General features: G+C 39.5%; 1 protein-coding gene across 3 annotated transcripts in view; it reads right to left on the bottom strand.

Annotated features, from left to right (window-relative positions):
- The window catches only part of TAF4B (TATA-box binding protein associated factor 4b), a gene marked incomplete at its 5' end in the record, with an annotated part of 112,974 nt that overhangs the window by 19,465 nt on the left and 76,304 nt on the right, over positions 1–17,205 (bottom strand). For all 3 annotated transcript variants that reach the window (XM_082667817.1, XM_082667816.1, XM_082667818.1), the window contains one exon: positions 548–658. In XM_082667817.1, the coding sequence (XP_082523943.1) occupies positions 548–658 (111 nt within the window). The remainder of the gene's footprint in view (positions 1–547; positions 659–17,205) is intronic.

Genomic DNA, 17,205 nt, shown 5'->3' with positions numbered 1-17,205 from the left:
ATACACAGCGGGGAGAAAATTACATAAAACTGCCTGAAAGAGTGTACAGAAGAAACTGCGATAGTGAGATTCAGTATAACTAGAGATGGGGGATAGGAAAAAGTATAAAATAAGTAATTAGTAGGAGTAAAGTTCAATGTGATATATATTTTTAAAAACAAGCAAAAATTGGGCTTCCCTGGTGGCGCAGTGGTTGAGAGTCCACCTGCCGATACAGGGCACATGGGTTTGTGCCCCGGTCCGGGAAGATCCCACATGCCGCGGAGCGGCTGGACCCGTGAGCCATAGCCGCTGAACCTGCGCGTCCGGAGCCTGTGCTCCGCAACTGGAGAGGCCACAACAGTGAGAGGCCCACGTACCACAAAAAAAAAAAAACCAAAAAAAAAAAACAAGCAAAAATTAAGATTTTTATAAAAGAGGCAAAGGAGAGTTTTAACAAGTATTTGACAGCAACAGTGTGCAAGGCAGAGTAAATTTGCATTCTTTGCTTCCTTTAGGCTTGCTTTTTTGACATGAAAAATAAAATAAACAAACGTTATTTCAATACCTCACTTCCAGACCCGGATTCTAGTGGTCTCTTCTTCCTTGGTCCAATAGCTGCAAGAGCTGTGAGATTAGCATCTCTATGCTGTATCTGCGCGAGCTCCAACTGTTGTAACTAGAAGATGGAATTAAAAAAAAGAAAAAAATCAACGTTTACACACAGTGATGCTCAAAGGGGGAAAGAAACTGATCACTAAGCCCACTTCTCTGTTCTTTACTAAATACGTGACAGTGTAAAATAAATATCAGATTTCCCTAACAGCCAACAGTACATCATTTCTTGATCCCTTTCCTCTAACAAACTCTTTATTCCTGAATCTCTAAATAGAAGAGGCAGAATTTAGGTAAGGAAGAAGTATGGAATAGATGAAAAAGAAGAAAAGAAGCACCCCTAGAGCTTAAGCTCTCCTTAGTTTAAGCACAGGTTAAGAAATGCCTGAAGAATAAGTTGAACGGTAAATTGGAGGGAAAGTGGCCAAAATATAGTCAAACTTTTTGGAATAAGAGAGAATTACAGTTGGCCTTTGAACAACAGATGTGGGGGGTAGAGGTGCAGACCCTCTATGCAGTAGAAAGTTCACATGTAACTTATCGTTGGCTCTCCACATCCAAGGTTCCTCCATATCCACGTATCTGCATCCATTAATTCAACTAACTGAGAATCGTGTAGCACTGTAGTAGGTACTTAGTGAACAAAACATGCATAAAAGGGAACCCATGCAATTCAAACCTGTGTTGTTCAAAGGTCAATGGTACTTAAAAATAGTTTCTGTACATTATAGGAAACAGTTCTATGCTGTATGATTTACAAAGCACTTCCTTAAAATTAACTCAGTTAACTCTTACAACGACACTGAAAGTTATATATTAATTGCTATAATAACATGAAAATTATACATATACTTTTTTTTTAATAACTAAGGGAGAAAGTGAGGTTTTAAGAAATTGGGAAAACTTCATAAAGGTCACACAAATAATAAGTGGTAGAAATAGAACGCAGAGCCAAGTGTTCTCATTATAAACCTTTTCAATATATCACACTTTCTTATGGATTTACTCTGTATCTATCCTCATGTCAACAATTGAAAGTGAGTTAGTATTGTTTTGTTGTACAGCTTTCATTATGCCTAACCCAAATGACCAAATCTACAAGGTATAATTTTTTAGTATTTGGGCACTAAACTATTCAGGGGCACCCATCAAAGATGCCTCATTAAGGTAGATAAATTTAAGATATTAAAACTGGGAAATAAATGCATGAAACATAGCATCATTTCACGAAGGCAAGTAAGTGTCAAATGGTATTCTTTAAAAAAAACAAGGTGAAGAAGTCAAAATAAAATATCACTACACAGGTTGCTAAGTTTTTCTGGAAAAGGAAGCAGGCTTAATTCCCACCGAAATCTTATTAGTGTGGAGAAGAAGGAAGAAAGAACCTGGCACTGGTTGCTAGATAAATATTCAAACAAGATCAGACTCCAAGATAGTCAACTGAAAGTAACCTATTGGGGAACCATAAAGTTATCCTGAGAATATTTTTCTAAAAGAACACTAACTAAATTTTTAACATTAAAAAAAAAAAGCCTAGATGAAAGAAGCAAACAATTTATGATGAAATAGGCAGTCTCAGAGGGACACAAAGTAAAGACCACTTCAAATTATTTTATAATATCAGAGGAAAGACAAAGAATAAGCCATAGGTAACTGAATCCAGCAAAGCAGAAAACACTTAACTAAAGAAAATGAACTAGGAACCATTTTCCATTTGTTCCCCAAATAACAGAGCAGAAATCCTTCATTTAAATTGTATATTTACTTATATATAAATTGCTAGAAAACTATTTTCAGGAGTTATAAACCATCTTTTGTTAATGCTGGCCTTTTAAATAAAATATATAGTTTTAGAGTCTGATGCTGTCACAACATAGAACTTGTAGGTGACAAAATATAATTTTAATTAATCTACCCTGCAGCACAAATCAAACAACAAGCTATATTTTAGTCTTTCCCTGTAGAGAAATGGCATCTGCACGATAGTCACACCAAATAAATAGTTTTAAAATTGACCTCTGTCATCAAATTCCACTACCTATATAGGAAAACATTTTCTCTCACTCTGCAAATTACACTTTGGTTTTCAGAAATCTCACAGACGTTTAAGAAAATTTTGCAAAACTATTAACAAAAATGGAAACTGACAATAGGTTGGTTGTATTTACAACGAACTACCTTAAAACCAATGTATTTTGGGGCTTCCCTGGTGGCGCAGTGGTTGAGACTCCACCTGCCGATGCAGGGGACATGGGTTCGTGCCCCGGTCTGGGAAGATCGCACATGCCGTGGAGCGGCTGGGCCCGTGAGCCATGGCCGCTGAGCCTGCGCGTCTGGAGCCTGTGCTCCACAACAGGAGAGGCCACAACAGTGAGAGGCCCGCGTACCACAAAAAAACCCTATGTATTTTGGCCAGCACAATATAGAAAAACTATGGACTTTTTTTTTAAACATCTTCATTGGAGTATAATTGCTTTACAATGGTGTGTCAGTTTCTGCTTTATAACAAAGTGAATCAGCTATACATATTCACATATCACCATATCTCCTCCCTCTTGCGTCTCCCTCCTACCCTCCTTATCCCATCCCTCTAGGTGGTCACAAAGCACCGAGGTGATCTCCCTATGCCATGCGGCTGCTTCCCACTAGCTATCTATTTTATATTTGGTAGTATATGTAAATCCATGCCACTTTCTCACTTCGTCCCAGCTTACCCTTCCCCCTCCCCGTGTGCTCCAGTCCATTCTCTATGTCTGCGTCTTTATTCCTGTCCTGCCCTTAGGTTCTTCAGAACCTTTTTTTCTTAGATGCCATATAAATGTGTTAGCATACGGTATTTTTCTTTCTGACTTACTTCACTGTGTATGACAGACTCTAGGTCCATCTACCTCACTACAAATAACTCAATTTTGTTTCTTTTTATGGCTAATATTCCATTGTATATATGTGCCACTTCTTCTTTATCCATTCATCTGTCGATGGACACTTAGGTTGCTTCCATCTCCTGGCTAATGTAAACAGAGATGCAATGAACATTGTGCTACATGACTCTTTTTGAATTATGGTTTTCTCTGCATATATGCCCAGTAGTGGGATTGCTGGGTCATACGGTAGTTCTGTTTTTAGTTGTTTTTTTTTTTTTTAACATCTTTATTGGGGTATAATTGCTTTACAATGGTGTGTTAGTTTCTGCTTTATAACAAAGTGAATCAGTTATACATACACATATGTTCCCATATCTCTTCCCTCTTGCGAGTCTCCCTCCCTCCCACCCTCCCTATCCCACCCCTCCAGGTGGTCACAAAGCACCGAGTCGATATCCCTGTGCCATGCGGCTGCTTCCCACTAGCTATCTACCTTACGTTTGTTAGTGTATATATGTCCATGCCTCTCTCTCGCCCTGTCACAGCTCACCCTTCCCCCTCCCCATATCCTCAAGTCCGTTCTCCAGTAGGTCTGTGTCTTTATTCCTGTCTTACCCCTAGGTTCTTCATGACATTTTTTGTTCTTAAATTCCATATATATGTGTTAGCATACGGTATTTGTCTTTTTCTTTCTGACTTACTTCACTCTGTATGACAGACTCTAGGTCTATCCACCTCATTACAAATAGCTCAATTTTGTTTCTTTTTATGGCTGAGTAATATTCCATTGTATATATGTGCCACATCTTCTTTATCCATTCATCCGATGATGGGCACTTAGGTTGTTTCCATCTCTGGGCTATTGTAAATAGAGCTGCAATGAACATTTTGGTACATGAGTCTTTTTGAATTTTGGTTTTCTCAGGGTATATGCCCAGTAGTGGGATTGCTGGGTCATATGGTAGTTCTATTTTTAGTTTTTTAAGGAACCTCCATACTGTTCTCCATAGTGGATGTATCAATTTACATTCCCAACAACAGTGCAAGAGGGTCCCCTTTTCTCCACACCCTCTCCAGCATTGTTTGTAGATTTTTTGATGATGGCCATTCTGACTGGTGTGAGGTGATACTTCACTGTAGTTTTGATTTGCATTTCTCTAATGATTAGTGATGTAGAGCACTCTTTCATGTGTTTGTTGGCAATCTGTATATCTTCTTTAGAGAAATGTCTATTTAGGTCTTCTGCCCATTTTTGAATTGGGTTGTTTGTTTTTTTGATATTGAGCTGCATGACCTGCTTGTAAATTTTGGAGATTAATCCTTTGTCAGTTGCTTCGTTTGCAAATATTTTATCCCATTCTGAGGGTTGCTTTTCGTCTTGTTTATGGTTTCCTTTGCTGAGAAAAAGCTTTTAAGTTTCATTAGGTCCCATTTGTTTATTTTTGTTTTTATTTCCATTTCTCTAGGAGGTGGGTCAAAAAGGATCTTGCTGTGATTTATGTCATAGAGTGTTCTGCCTATGTTTTCCTCTAGGAGTTTTATAGTGTCCGCCCTTACATTAGGTCTTTAATCCATTTTGAGTTTATTTTTGTGTATTTTAAATACACAAAAAATATTTTTGTGTATTTTTGAGTTTATTTTGTGTTAGGGAGTGTTCTAATTTCATTCTTTTACATGTAGCTGTCCAGTTTTCCCAGCACCACTTATTGAAGGGGCTGTCTTTTCTCCATTGTATATTCTTGATCCTTCATCAAAAATAAGGTGACCATGAGATTGGTTCAAGATGGCAGAGTAGAAGGACGTGCTCTTACTTCCTCTTGTGAGAGCACTGGAATCACAACTAACTTCTGAGCAATCATCGACAGGAAGACACTGGAACTCACCAAAAAAGATACCCCACATCCAAAGACAAAGGAGAAGCCACAATGAGACGGTAGGAAGGGCGCAATCACAATAAAATCAAATCCCAGAACTGCTGCATGGGTGACTCACAAACTGGAGAACACTTATACCACAGAAGTCCACCCACTGCAGTGAAGGTTCTGAGCCCCACGTCAGGCTTCCCAACCTGGGGGTCTGGCAACGGGAGGAGGACTTCCTAGAGAATCAGACTTTGAAGGCTAGCGGGATTTGACAGCAGGACTTCGACAGGACTGGGAGAAACAGAGACTAGACTCTAGGAGGGCACACACAAAGTACTGTGGGAATCAGGACACAGGGGAAGGATCAGTGACCCCATAGGAGACTGAACCAGAACTACCTACTAGTGTTGGAGGATCTCCTTCAGAAGCGGGGGGTGGCTGTGTCTCACCGTGAGGACAAGGACACTGGCAGCAGAAGCTCTGGGAAGTACTCCTTGGTGTGAGCCTTCCCAGAGTCCGCCATTAGTCCCACCAAAGAACCCTGGTAGGCTCCAGTGTTGGGTCGCAGCAGGCCAAACAACCAACAGGGAGGGAACCCAGCCCCACCCATCAGCAGTCAAGATGATTAAAGTTTTACCCAGCTCTACCCACCAGAGCAACAGTCAGCTCTACCCACCACCAGTCCCTCCCATCAGGAAACTTGCACAAGCCTCTTAGATAGCCTCATCCACCAGAGGGAAGACAGCAGAAGCAGGATGAACTACAATCCAGCCTGTGGAACAAAAACCACATTCAAAGAAAGACAAGATGAAAAGGCAGAGGGCTATGTACCAGATGAAGGAACAAGATAAAGCCCCAGAAAAACAACTAAATGAAGTGGAGATAGGCAACCCTCCAGAAAAACAATTCAGAATAATGACACTTAAGATGATCCAGGACCTCGGAAAAAGAATGGAGGCAAAGATCGAGAAGATGCAAGAAATGTTTAACAAAGACCTAGAAGAATTAAAGAACAAACAGAGATGAACAGTACAATAAGTGAAATGAAAAATACACTAGAAGGAATCAATATCAGAATAACTGAGGCAGAAGAACGGATAAGTGACCTGGAAGACAGAATGGTAGAATTCACTGCTGCGGGAAAGAATAAAGAAAAAAGAATGAAAAGAAATGATGACAGCCTAAGACACCTCTGGGACAACGTTAAACACAACAACATTCACATTACAGGGGTCCAGAAGGAGAAGAAAGAGAGAAAGGACGCGAGAAAATATTTGAAGATATTATAGTCGAAAACTTCCCTAACATGAGAAAGGAAAGAGCCACCCAAGTCCAGAAAGCGCACAGTCCCATACAGGATAAACCCAAGGAGAAACACGCCGAGACGCATAGCAATCAAATTGGCAAAACTTAAAGACAAAGAAAAATTATTGAAAGCAGCAAGGGAAAAATGAAATATAATATACAAGGGAACTCCCATGAGGTTAACAGATGATTTCCCAGCAGAAACTCTACAAGCCAGAAGGGAGTGGCAAGATATACTTAAGTGATGAAAGAGAAGAACCTACAACCAAGATTACTCTACCCAGCAAGGATCTCATTCAGATTCGATGGAGAAATGAAAAGCTTTACAGACAAGCAAAGGCTAAGAGAATTCAGCACCACCAAACCAGCTCTAGAGCAAATGCTGAAAGAACTTCTCTAAGTGGGAAACACAAGACAAGAAAAGGAGCTACAAAAACTAACCCAAAACAATTAAGAAAATGGTAATAGGAACATACATATCGATAATTACCTTAAACATGAATGGATTAAATGTTCCAACCAAAAGACACAGGCTTGTTGAATGGATACAAAAACAAGACCTGGGCTTCCCTGGTGGCGCAGTGGTTGGGAGTCCGCCTGCCGATGCAGGGGACGCGAGTTCGTGCCCCGGTCCGGGAGGATCCCACGTGCCACGGAGCGGCTGGGCCCATGAGCCATGGCCGCTGGGCCTGCGCGTCCGGAGCCTGTGCTCCGCGATGGGAGAGGCCACGGTGGTGAGAGGCCCACATACAGCAAAAGAAAAAAAAAACCCTCAAAAAACAAGACCCATCTATATGCTGTCTACAAGAGACCCACTTCAGACCTAGGGACACATACAGACTGAAAGTGAGGGGATGGAAAAAGATATTCCATGCAAATGAAAATCAAAAGACAGCTGGAGTTGCAATACTTGTATCAGATAAAATAGACTTTAAAATAAAGAATGTTACAAGAGACAAGGAAAGACACTACATAACGGTCAAGGGATCAATCCAAGAAAAAGATATAACAATTATAAATATATAGGCACCCAACAAAGGAGCACCTCAATACATAAGGCAACTGCTAACAGCTATAAAAGAGGAAATTGACAGTAACACAATAATAGTGAGGGACTTTTTTAACGCCTCACTTACACCAATGGACAGATCATCCAAACAGAAAATTAATAAGGAAACACAAGCTTTAAATGACACAACAGACCAGAGAGATTTAGTTGATACTTATAGGAGATTCCATCCAAAAACAACAGATTACACTTTCTTCTCAAGTGTGCATGGAACATTCTCCAGAATAGATCACCTCTTGGGTCACAAATCAAGCCTCAGTAAATTTAAGAAAATTGAAATCATATCAAGCATCTTTTCTGACCACAATGCTATGAGATAACAAATCAATTACAGGGGAAAAAAACGTAAAAAACACAAACACATGGAGGCTAAACAATACGTTACTAAATAACCAAGAGATCACGAAAGAAATCAAAGAGGAAATCAAAAAATACCTAGAGACAAATGACAATGAAAACACGATGATCCAAAACCTACGGGATGCAGCAAAAGTAGTTCTAAGAGGGAAGTTTACAGCAATATAAGCCTACGTCAAGAAACAAGAAATATCTCAAATGAACGATCTAAACTTACACCTAAAGTAACTAGAGAAAGAAGAACAAAGAAAACCCAAAGTTAGCAGACAGAAAGAAATCATAAAGATCAGAGCAGAAACAAATGAAAAAGAAATGAAGGAAAGAATAGCAAAGATCAATAAAACTAAAAGCTGGTTCTTTGAAAAGATAAACAAAATTGATAAACCATTAGCCACACTCATCAAGAAAAAGAGGGAGAGGACTCAAATCAATATAATTAGAAATGAAAAAGGAGAAGTTACAACAGACACCGTAGAAATACAAAGCATCCTAAGAGGCTACTACAAGCAACTCTATGCCAATAAAATGGACAACTTGGAAGAAATGGACAAATTCTTAGAAAGGTATAACCTTCCAAGATTGAACCAAGAAGAAATAGAAAATATGAACAGACCAATCACAAGTAATGAAATTGAAACTGTGATTAAAAATCTTCCAACAAACAAAAGTTCAGGACCAGATGGCTTCACAGCTGAATTCTACCAAACATTTAGAGAAGAGCTAACATCCACCCTTCTAAAACTCTTCCAAAAAACTGCAGAGGAAGGAAACCCTAAACCCATTCTATGAGGCCACCATCACTCTGATAGCAAAATCAGACAAAGATGTCACAAAGAAAGAAAATTACAGACCAATATCACTGATGAATATAGATGCAAAAATCCTCAACAAAATACTAGCAAACAGAATTCAACAACACATTAAAAGGATCATACCCCATGATCAAGTGGGATTTATCCCAGGGATGCAAGGATTCTTCAATATACACAAATCAATCAATGTGATACACCATATTAACAAACTGAAGAAGTAAAACCGTATGATCATCTCAATAGATGCAGAAAAAGCTTTTGACAAAATTCAACATTCATTTATGATAAAACTCTCCAGAAAGTGGGCATAGAGGGAACCTACCTCAACATAATAAAGGCCATATATGACAAACTCACAGCAAACATCATTCTCAATGGTGAAAAACTGAAAGCATTTCTTTCAAGATCAGGAACAAGACAAGGATGTCCACTGTCACCACTATTATTCAGCATAGCTTTGGAAGTCCTAGCCACGGCAATCAGAGAAGAAAAAGAAAGAAAAGGAATACAAATCAGAAAAGAAGTAAAACTGTCACTGTCTGCAGATGACATGATACTATACATAGAGAATCCTAAAGATGCCAGCAGAACACTACTAGAGCTAATCAATGAATTTGGTAAAGTTGCAGGATACAAAATTAATGCACAGAAATCTCTTGCATTCCTAAACACTAATGATGAAAAATGTGACAGAGAAATTAAGGAAACACTCCCATTTACCACAGCAACAAAAAGAATAAAATACCTAGGAATAAACCTACCGAGGAAGACAAAAGACCTGTATGCAGAAAATTATAAGACACTGATGAAAGAAATTAAAGATGATACAAACAAATGGAGAGATATACCATGTTCTTGGATTGGAAGAATCAATACCGTGAAAATCACTACACTACCCAAAACAATCTACAGATGCAATGCAATCCCTATCAAATTACCAGTGGCATTGCTTACAGAACTAGAAAAAAAAAATCTTAAAATTTTTATGGAGACAGAAAAGACCCCGAATAGCCAAAGCAGTCTTCAGGGGAAAAAACAGAGCTGGAAGAATCAGACTCCCTGACTTCAGACTATACTACAAAGCTACAGTAATCAAGACAATATTGTACTGGCACAAAAACAGAAATATAGATCAATGGAACAGGATAGAAAGCCCAGAGATAAACTCATGCACCTATGGTCAACTAATCTATGACAAAGGAGGTAAGGATATACAATGGAGAAAAGAGAGTCTCTTCAATAATTGGTGCTGGGAAAACTGGACAGCTACATGTAAAAGAATAAAATTAGAACACTCCCTAACACCATACACAAAAATAAACTCAAAATGGATTAGAGATCTAAATGTAACACCAGACACTATAAAACTCTTAGAGGAAAACAGAGGAAGAACACTCTTTGACATAAATCACAGCAAGATCTTTTTTGATCCACCTCCTAGAGTAATGGAAATAAAAACAAAAGTAAACAAATAGGACCTAATGAACCTTAAAAGCTTTTGCAAAGCAAAGGAAACTACAAACAAGACGATAAGACAACCCTCAGAATGGGAGAAAATATTTGCAAACAAATAAATGGGCAAAGAATTAATCTCCAAAATATATAAACAGCTCATGCAGCTCAATATTAAAAAAAACAACAACACCCAATCCAAAAATGGGCAGACATTTCTCCAAAGAAGACATACAGATGGCCAAGAAGCACATGAAAAGCTGCTCAACATCACTAATTACTAGAGAAATGCAAATCAAAACTACAATGAGGTATCACCTCACACAAGTTAGAATGGGCATCATCAGAAAATCTACAAACAACAAATGCTGCAGAGGTTGTGGAGAAAAGGGAACGCTCTTGTACTGTTGTTGGGAAAGTAAATTGACACAGCCACTATGGAGAACAGTATGGAGGTTCCTTAAAGAACTAAAAATAGAATTATCATATGACCCAGCAATCCCACTACTGGGCATATACCCAGAGAAAACCATAATTCAAAAAGACACATGCACACCAATGTTCATTGCAGCACTATTTACAATAGCCAGGTCATGGAAGCAACCTAAATGCCCATTGACAGATGAATGGATAAAGATGATGTGGTACATATATACCATGGACTATTACTCAGCCATAAAAAGGAATGAAATTGGGTCATTTGTAGAGACGTGGATGCATCTAGAGACTGTCATAAAGAGTGAAGTCAGAAAGAGAAAAACAAATATCGTATATTAACGCATATATGTGGAACCTAAAAAATGGTACAGATGAACCAGTTTCTAGAGCAGAAATTGAGACAGAGAAGTAGAGAAAAAACGTATGGACACCAAGTGGGGAAAGAGGCGGGGGCTGGGGGTTGTGGTGTGATGAATTGGGAGATTGGGACTGATATATATACACTACTATGTATAATATGGATAACTAATAAGAACCTGCTGTATAAAAAGATAAATAAAATTAAAATATTAAAAAAAAAGAAGGTGGCCATATGTGCATGGGTTTATCTTTGGGCTTTCTATCCTGTTCCATTGATTCATATTTCTGTTTTTGTGCCAGTACAATATTGTCTTGGTTACTGTAGCTTTGTAGTATAGTCTGAAGTCAGGGAGCCTGATTCCTCCAGCTATGTTTTTCGTTCTCCAGATTGCTTTGGCTATTCGGGATCTTTTGTGTTTCCATACAAACTGTGAAATTTTTTGTTCTAGTTCTGTGAAAAATGCCATTGGTAGTTTGATAGGGATTGCGTTGAATGTGTAGATTGCTTTGAGTAGTATTGTCATTTTCACAATATTGATTCTTCCAATCCAAGAACACGGTATATCTCTCCATCTATTTGCATATTTAATTTCTTTCATCCATGTCTTACAGTTTCCTGAGTACAGGGCTTTTGTCTCCTTAGGTAGGTTTATTTCTAGGTATTTTATTCTTTTTGTTGCAATGGTAAATGGGAGTGTTTCCTTAATTTCTCTTTTAGACTTTTCATCATGAGTGTATAGGAATGCAAGAGTTTTCTGTGCCTTAATTTTGTATCCTGCTACTCTACCAAATTCATTGATTTGGTCTAGCAGTTTTCTGGTAGAATCTTAAGGATTCTTTACGTATAGTATCATGTTATCTGCAGAAAGTGACAGCTTTACTTTTTCTTTTCTGATTTGGATTCCTTTTATTTCTTTTTCTTCTCTGAGGGCTGTGGCTAAAGCTTCCAAAACTATGCTGAATAATAGTGGTGAGTGTGGGCAACCTTGTCTTGTTCCTGATCTTAGTGGAAATGGTTTCAGTTTTTCACCATTGAGAACGATGTTGGCTGTGGGTTTGTCATATATAGCCTTAATAATGTTGAGGTAAGTTCCCTGTATGCCTACTTTCTGGAGGGTTTTATCATAAATGGGTGTTGAATTTTGTCGAAAGCTTTTTCAGCATCTACTGAGGTGATCATATGGTTTTTATCCTTCAGTTTGTTAATATGGTATATCACATTGATTGATTTGTGTATATTGAAGAATCCTTGCATCCCTGGGATAAACCACACTTGATCATGGTGTATGATCCTTTTAATATGCTGTTGGATGCTGTTTGCTAGTATTTTGTTCAGGATGTTTTTGCATCTATGTTCATCAGTGATATTGGCCTGAAGTTTTCTTTCTTTGTGACATCTTTGCCTGGTTTTGGTATCAGGGTGATGGTGGCCTCGTAGAATGAGTTTGGGAGTGTTCCTCCCTCTGTCATATTTTGGAAGAGTTTGAGAAGGACAGGTGTTAGCTCTTCTCTAAATGTCTGATAGAATTTGCCTGTGAAGCCATTTGGTCCTGGGTTTTCGTTTGTTGGAAGATTTTTAATCACAGTTTCAATTTCAGTGCTTGTGATTGGTCTGTTTACATTTTCTATTTCTTCCTCGTTCAGTCTTGGAAGGTTGTGGTTTTCTAAGAATTTGTCCATTTCTTCCAGGTTGTCCATTTTATTGGCATATAGTTGCTTGTAGTAGCCTCTTAGGATGCTTTGTATTTCTGCAGTGTAAGCTGTTATTTCTCCTTTTTCATTTCTAATTCTATTGATTTGGGTCTTCTCCCTGTTTTTCTTGATCAGTCTGGCTAATGGTTTATCAATTTTGTTTATCTTCTCAAAGAATCAGCTTTTAGTTTTACTGATCTTTGCTACTGTTTCCTTCATTTCTTTTTCATTTGTTTCTGCTCTGATATTTATGATTTCTTTCCTTCTGCTAACTTTGGGGGTTTTTTGTTTTACTTTCTCTAATTGCTTTAGGTATAAGGCTAGGTTGTTTATTTGAGATGTTTCTTGTTTCTTGAGGCAGGATTGTATTGCTATAAACTTCCCTCTTAGATCTACTTTTGCTGCATCCTATAGGTTTCGGGTCATCGTGTTTTCATTGTCATTTGTCTCTAGGTATTTTTTCATTTCCTCTTTGATTTCTTCAGTGATCTCTTAGTTATTAAGTAGTGTATTGTTTAGCCTCCATGTGTTTGTATTTTTTACAGATTTTTTTCCTGTAATTGATATCTAGTCTCATAGTGTTGTGGTCAGAAAAGATATTTGATACGATTTCAATTTTCTTAAATTTACCAAGGCTTGATTTGTAACACGAGATATGATCTATCCTGGCGAATGTTCCATAAGCACTTGAGAAGAAAGTGTATTCTGTTGTTTTTGGATGGAACGTCCTATAAATATCAATTAAGTCCATCTTGTTTAATGTATCCTTTAAATCTTGTGTTTCCATATTTATTTTCATTTTAGATGATCTGTTCATTGGTGAAAGTGGGGTGTTAATGTTCCCTACTATGATTGTGTTACTGTTGATTTCCCCTTTCATGGCTGTTAGCATTTGCCTTATGTATTGAGGTGCTCCTATGTTGGGTGCATAAATATTTACAACTGTTATATCTTCTTCTTGGATGGATCCGTTGATCATTATATAGTGTCCTTCTTTGTTTCTTCTAATAGTCTTTATTTTAAAGTCCATTTTGTCTGATATGAGAATTGCTACTTCAGCTTTCTTTTGATTTCCATTTGCATGGAGTGTCTTTTTTTCATCCCCTCACTTTCAGTCTGTATGTGTCCCTAGGTCTGAAGTCGGTCTCTTGAAGACAGCATGTACACATACGGGTCTTGTTTTTGTATCCATTCAGTCAGTCTATGTCTTTTGGTTGGAGCATTTAATCCATTTACATTTAAGGTAATTATCGATATGTATGTTCCTATTACAATTTTCTTACTCGTTTTTGGTTTGTTATTGTAGGTCTTTTCCTTCTCTTGTGTTTCCTGCCTAGAGAAGTTCCTTTAGCATTTGTTGTAAAGCTGACTTGGTGGTGCTGAATTCTCTTAGCTTTTGCTTGTCTGTAAAGGTTTTAATTTCTCCGTCGAATTTGAATGAGATCCTTGCTGGGTAGAGTAATGTTGGTTGTAGGTTTTTCCCTTTCATCACTTTAAATATGCCCTGCCACTCCCTTCTGGCTTGCAGAGTTTCTGCTGAAAGATCAGCTATTAACTTTATGGGAATTCCCTTGTATATTGTTTGTTCTTTTTCCGTTGCTGCTTTTAATATTTATTCTTTGTATTTAATTTTTGATAGTTTCATTAATATGTGTCTTGGCATGTTTCTCCTTGGATTTATCCTGTATGGGACTCTCTGCCCTTTCTGGACTTGGGTGGCTATTTCCTTTCCCATATTAGGGAAGTTTTCAACTATAAACTCTTCCAATATTTTCTTAGTCCCTTTCTTTTTCTCTTCTTCTTCTGGGACTCGAATAATTTGAATGTTGGTACATTTAATATTGTTCCAGAGGTTTCTGAGACTGTCCTCAATTCTTTTCATTCTTTTTTCTTTATTCTGCTCTGCAGTAATTTTTTCCACTATTTTATCTTCCAGGTCACTTTTCCGTTCTTCTGCCTCAGTTATTCTGCTATTGATTCATTCTACAGAATTTTAAATTTCATTTATTGTGTTGTTCATCATTGTTTGTTTGCTCTTTAGTTCTTCTAGGTCCTTGTTAAACGTTTCTTGTATTTTCTCCATTCTATTTCCAAGATTTTGGATCATCTTTACTATCATCACTCTGAATTCTTTTTCAGGTAGACTGCCTACTTCCTCTTCATTTGTTTGGTCTGGTGGGGTTTTACCTTGCTCCTTCATCTGTCGTGTTTCTCTCTGTCATCTCATTTTGCTTAACTTACTGTGCTGGGGTCTCCTTTTCACAGGCTGCAGGTTGGTAGTTCCTGTTGTTTTTGGTGTCTGCCCCCAGTGGGTAATGTTGGTTCAGTGGGTTGTGTAGGGTCCCTGGTGGAGGGGACTGGTGCCTGTGTTCTGGTGGATGAGGCTGGATCTTGTCTTTCTGGTGGGCAGGTCTGCGTCCGGTGGTGTGTTTTGGGCTGTCTGTGACCTTATTATGATTTTAGGCAGCCTCTCTGCTAATGGGAGGGGTGAGTCCCCGTCTTGCTAGTTGTTTGGCATAGGGTGTCCAGCACTCGAGTGGAGCTGGGTCTTAGCATTGAGATGGAGATCTCTCGGAGAGCTTTCGCCATTTGTTATTATGTGGAGCTGGGAGGCCTCTGGTGGACCAATGTCCTGAACTTGGCTCTCTCACCTCAGAGGCACAGGCCTGACACCCGGCTGGAGCACAAAGACCCTGTCAGCCACACAGCTCAGAAGAAAAGGGAGAAAAAAAGAAAGAAAGAAAGAAAAAATGAAATAAAATAAAGTTGTTAAAATAAAAAATTATTAAAATGTAATTTAAAAAAAGGAAAGAAGAAAAAACGGACAGACAGAACCCTAGGACAAATGGTAAAAGCAAAGCTATACAGACAAAATCATACAAAGAAGCATACACATACACACTCACAAAAAGAGAAAAAGGAAAAAAATATATATTTTGTTGCTCTCACAGTCCACCGCCTCAATTCTGGGATGATTCGTTGTCTATTCAGGTATCCCACAGATGCAGGTACATAAGTTGACTGTGGAGATTTAATCCGCTGCTCCTGAGGCTACTGGGAGAGATTTCCCTTTCTCTTCTTTTTTTGCACAGCTCCTGGGGTTCAGCTTTGGATTTGGCCCTGCCTCTGCGTGCAGATTGCCTGAAGGCATCTGTTTCTGTTCAGACAGGACGGGGTTAAAGGAGTGGCTGATTAGGGGGCTCTGGCTCACTCAGGCCGCGGGGAGGGAGGGGTATGGAATGCGGGGTGAGACTAGACGTTGCAACAGCCTGAGGTGCGCCTGGGTGTTCTCCCGGAGAAGTTGTCTCTGGATCACGGGACCCTGGCAGTGGCCGGCTGCACAGCCTCCTGGGAGGGGAGGTGTGGATAGTGACCTGTGCTTGCACACAGGCTTCTTGGTGGCTGCAACAGCAGCCTTAGCCTTTCATGCCCATCTCTGGTGTCTGCGCTGATAGCGGTGCCTTGCGCCCGTCTCTGGAGCTCGTTTAGGCTGTGCTCTGAATCTCCTCTCGTTGCACACCCCAAAACAATGGTCTCTTGCCTCTTAGGCAGGTCCAGAGTTTTTCCCGGACTCCCTCCCGGCTAGCTGTGGCACACTAGCCCCTTTCAGGCTGTCTTCACGCAGCCAACCTCAGTCCTCTCCCTGGGATCTGACCTCCGAAGCCATAGCCTCAGCTCCCAGCCCCCGCGTGCCCCAGCGGGTGAGCGCACAAGCCTCTCAGGCTGGTGAGTGCCGGCCGGCACCGATCCTCTGTGTGGGAAACTCTCCGCTTTGCTCTCTGCACCCCTGTTGCTGTGCTCTCCTCCGAAGCCTCCCAGCTGCCCACCCTCCGTCTCCACCAGTGAAGGTGCTTCCTAGTGTGTGGAAGCTTGTCCTCCTTCACAGCTTCCTCCCAGAGGTGCAGGTCCTGTCCCTATTCTTTTGTCCCTGTTTTTTCTTTTCTCTTTTGCCCTACACAGGTACATGGGGAGTTTCTTGCCATTTGTGAGGTCTGAGGTCTTCTGCCAGCGTTCAGTAGGTGTTCTGTAGGAGTTGTTCCACATGTAGATGTATTTCTGATGTATTTGTGGGGAGGAAAGTGATCTCCACATCTTACTCTTCTGCCATCTTGAAGGTCTCTGAAAAACTATGCACTTTTAACTGGAACAGGAGGATGTTCTGGGCATTAATGTGGACTTGGCATACACAGTGGGTGAAAATGACATGCAAGCTCAGTTCAGTAAAAACAGCCATTGAATTAGAGGTTTGCTGGTGGAAACAGGATTGCAAGTGACATGCTTATCTACACAGAAAACCTCAAGGTAGATAAAAAAAAAAAAAAAACCAAAAAGCCTCCTAGGACCAATGAATGAGTTTAGTAAGGAAACAAGACTCAAGGTCAATACATAGAATAATCGTA

The sequence above is a fragment of the Grampus griseus genome (assembly GCF_964374135.1).
Source record: "Grampus griseus genome assembly, chromosome: 12".
Classification (NCBI taxonomy): domain Eukaryota; kingdom Metazoa; phylum Chordata; class Mammalia; order Artiodactyla; family Delphinidae; genus Grampus; species Grampus griseus.
This window is presented reverse-complemented; position numbering and strand designations above follow the sequence as displayed.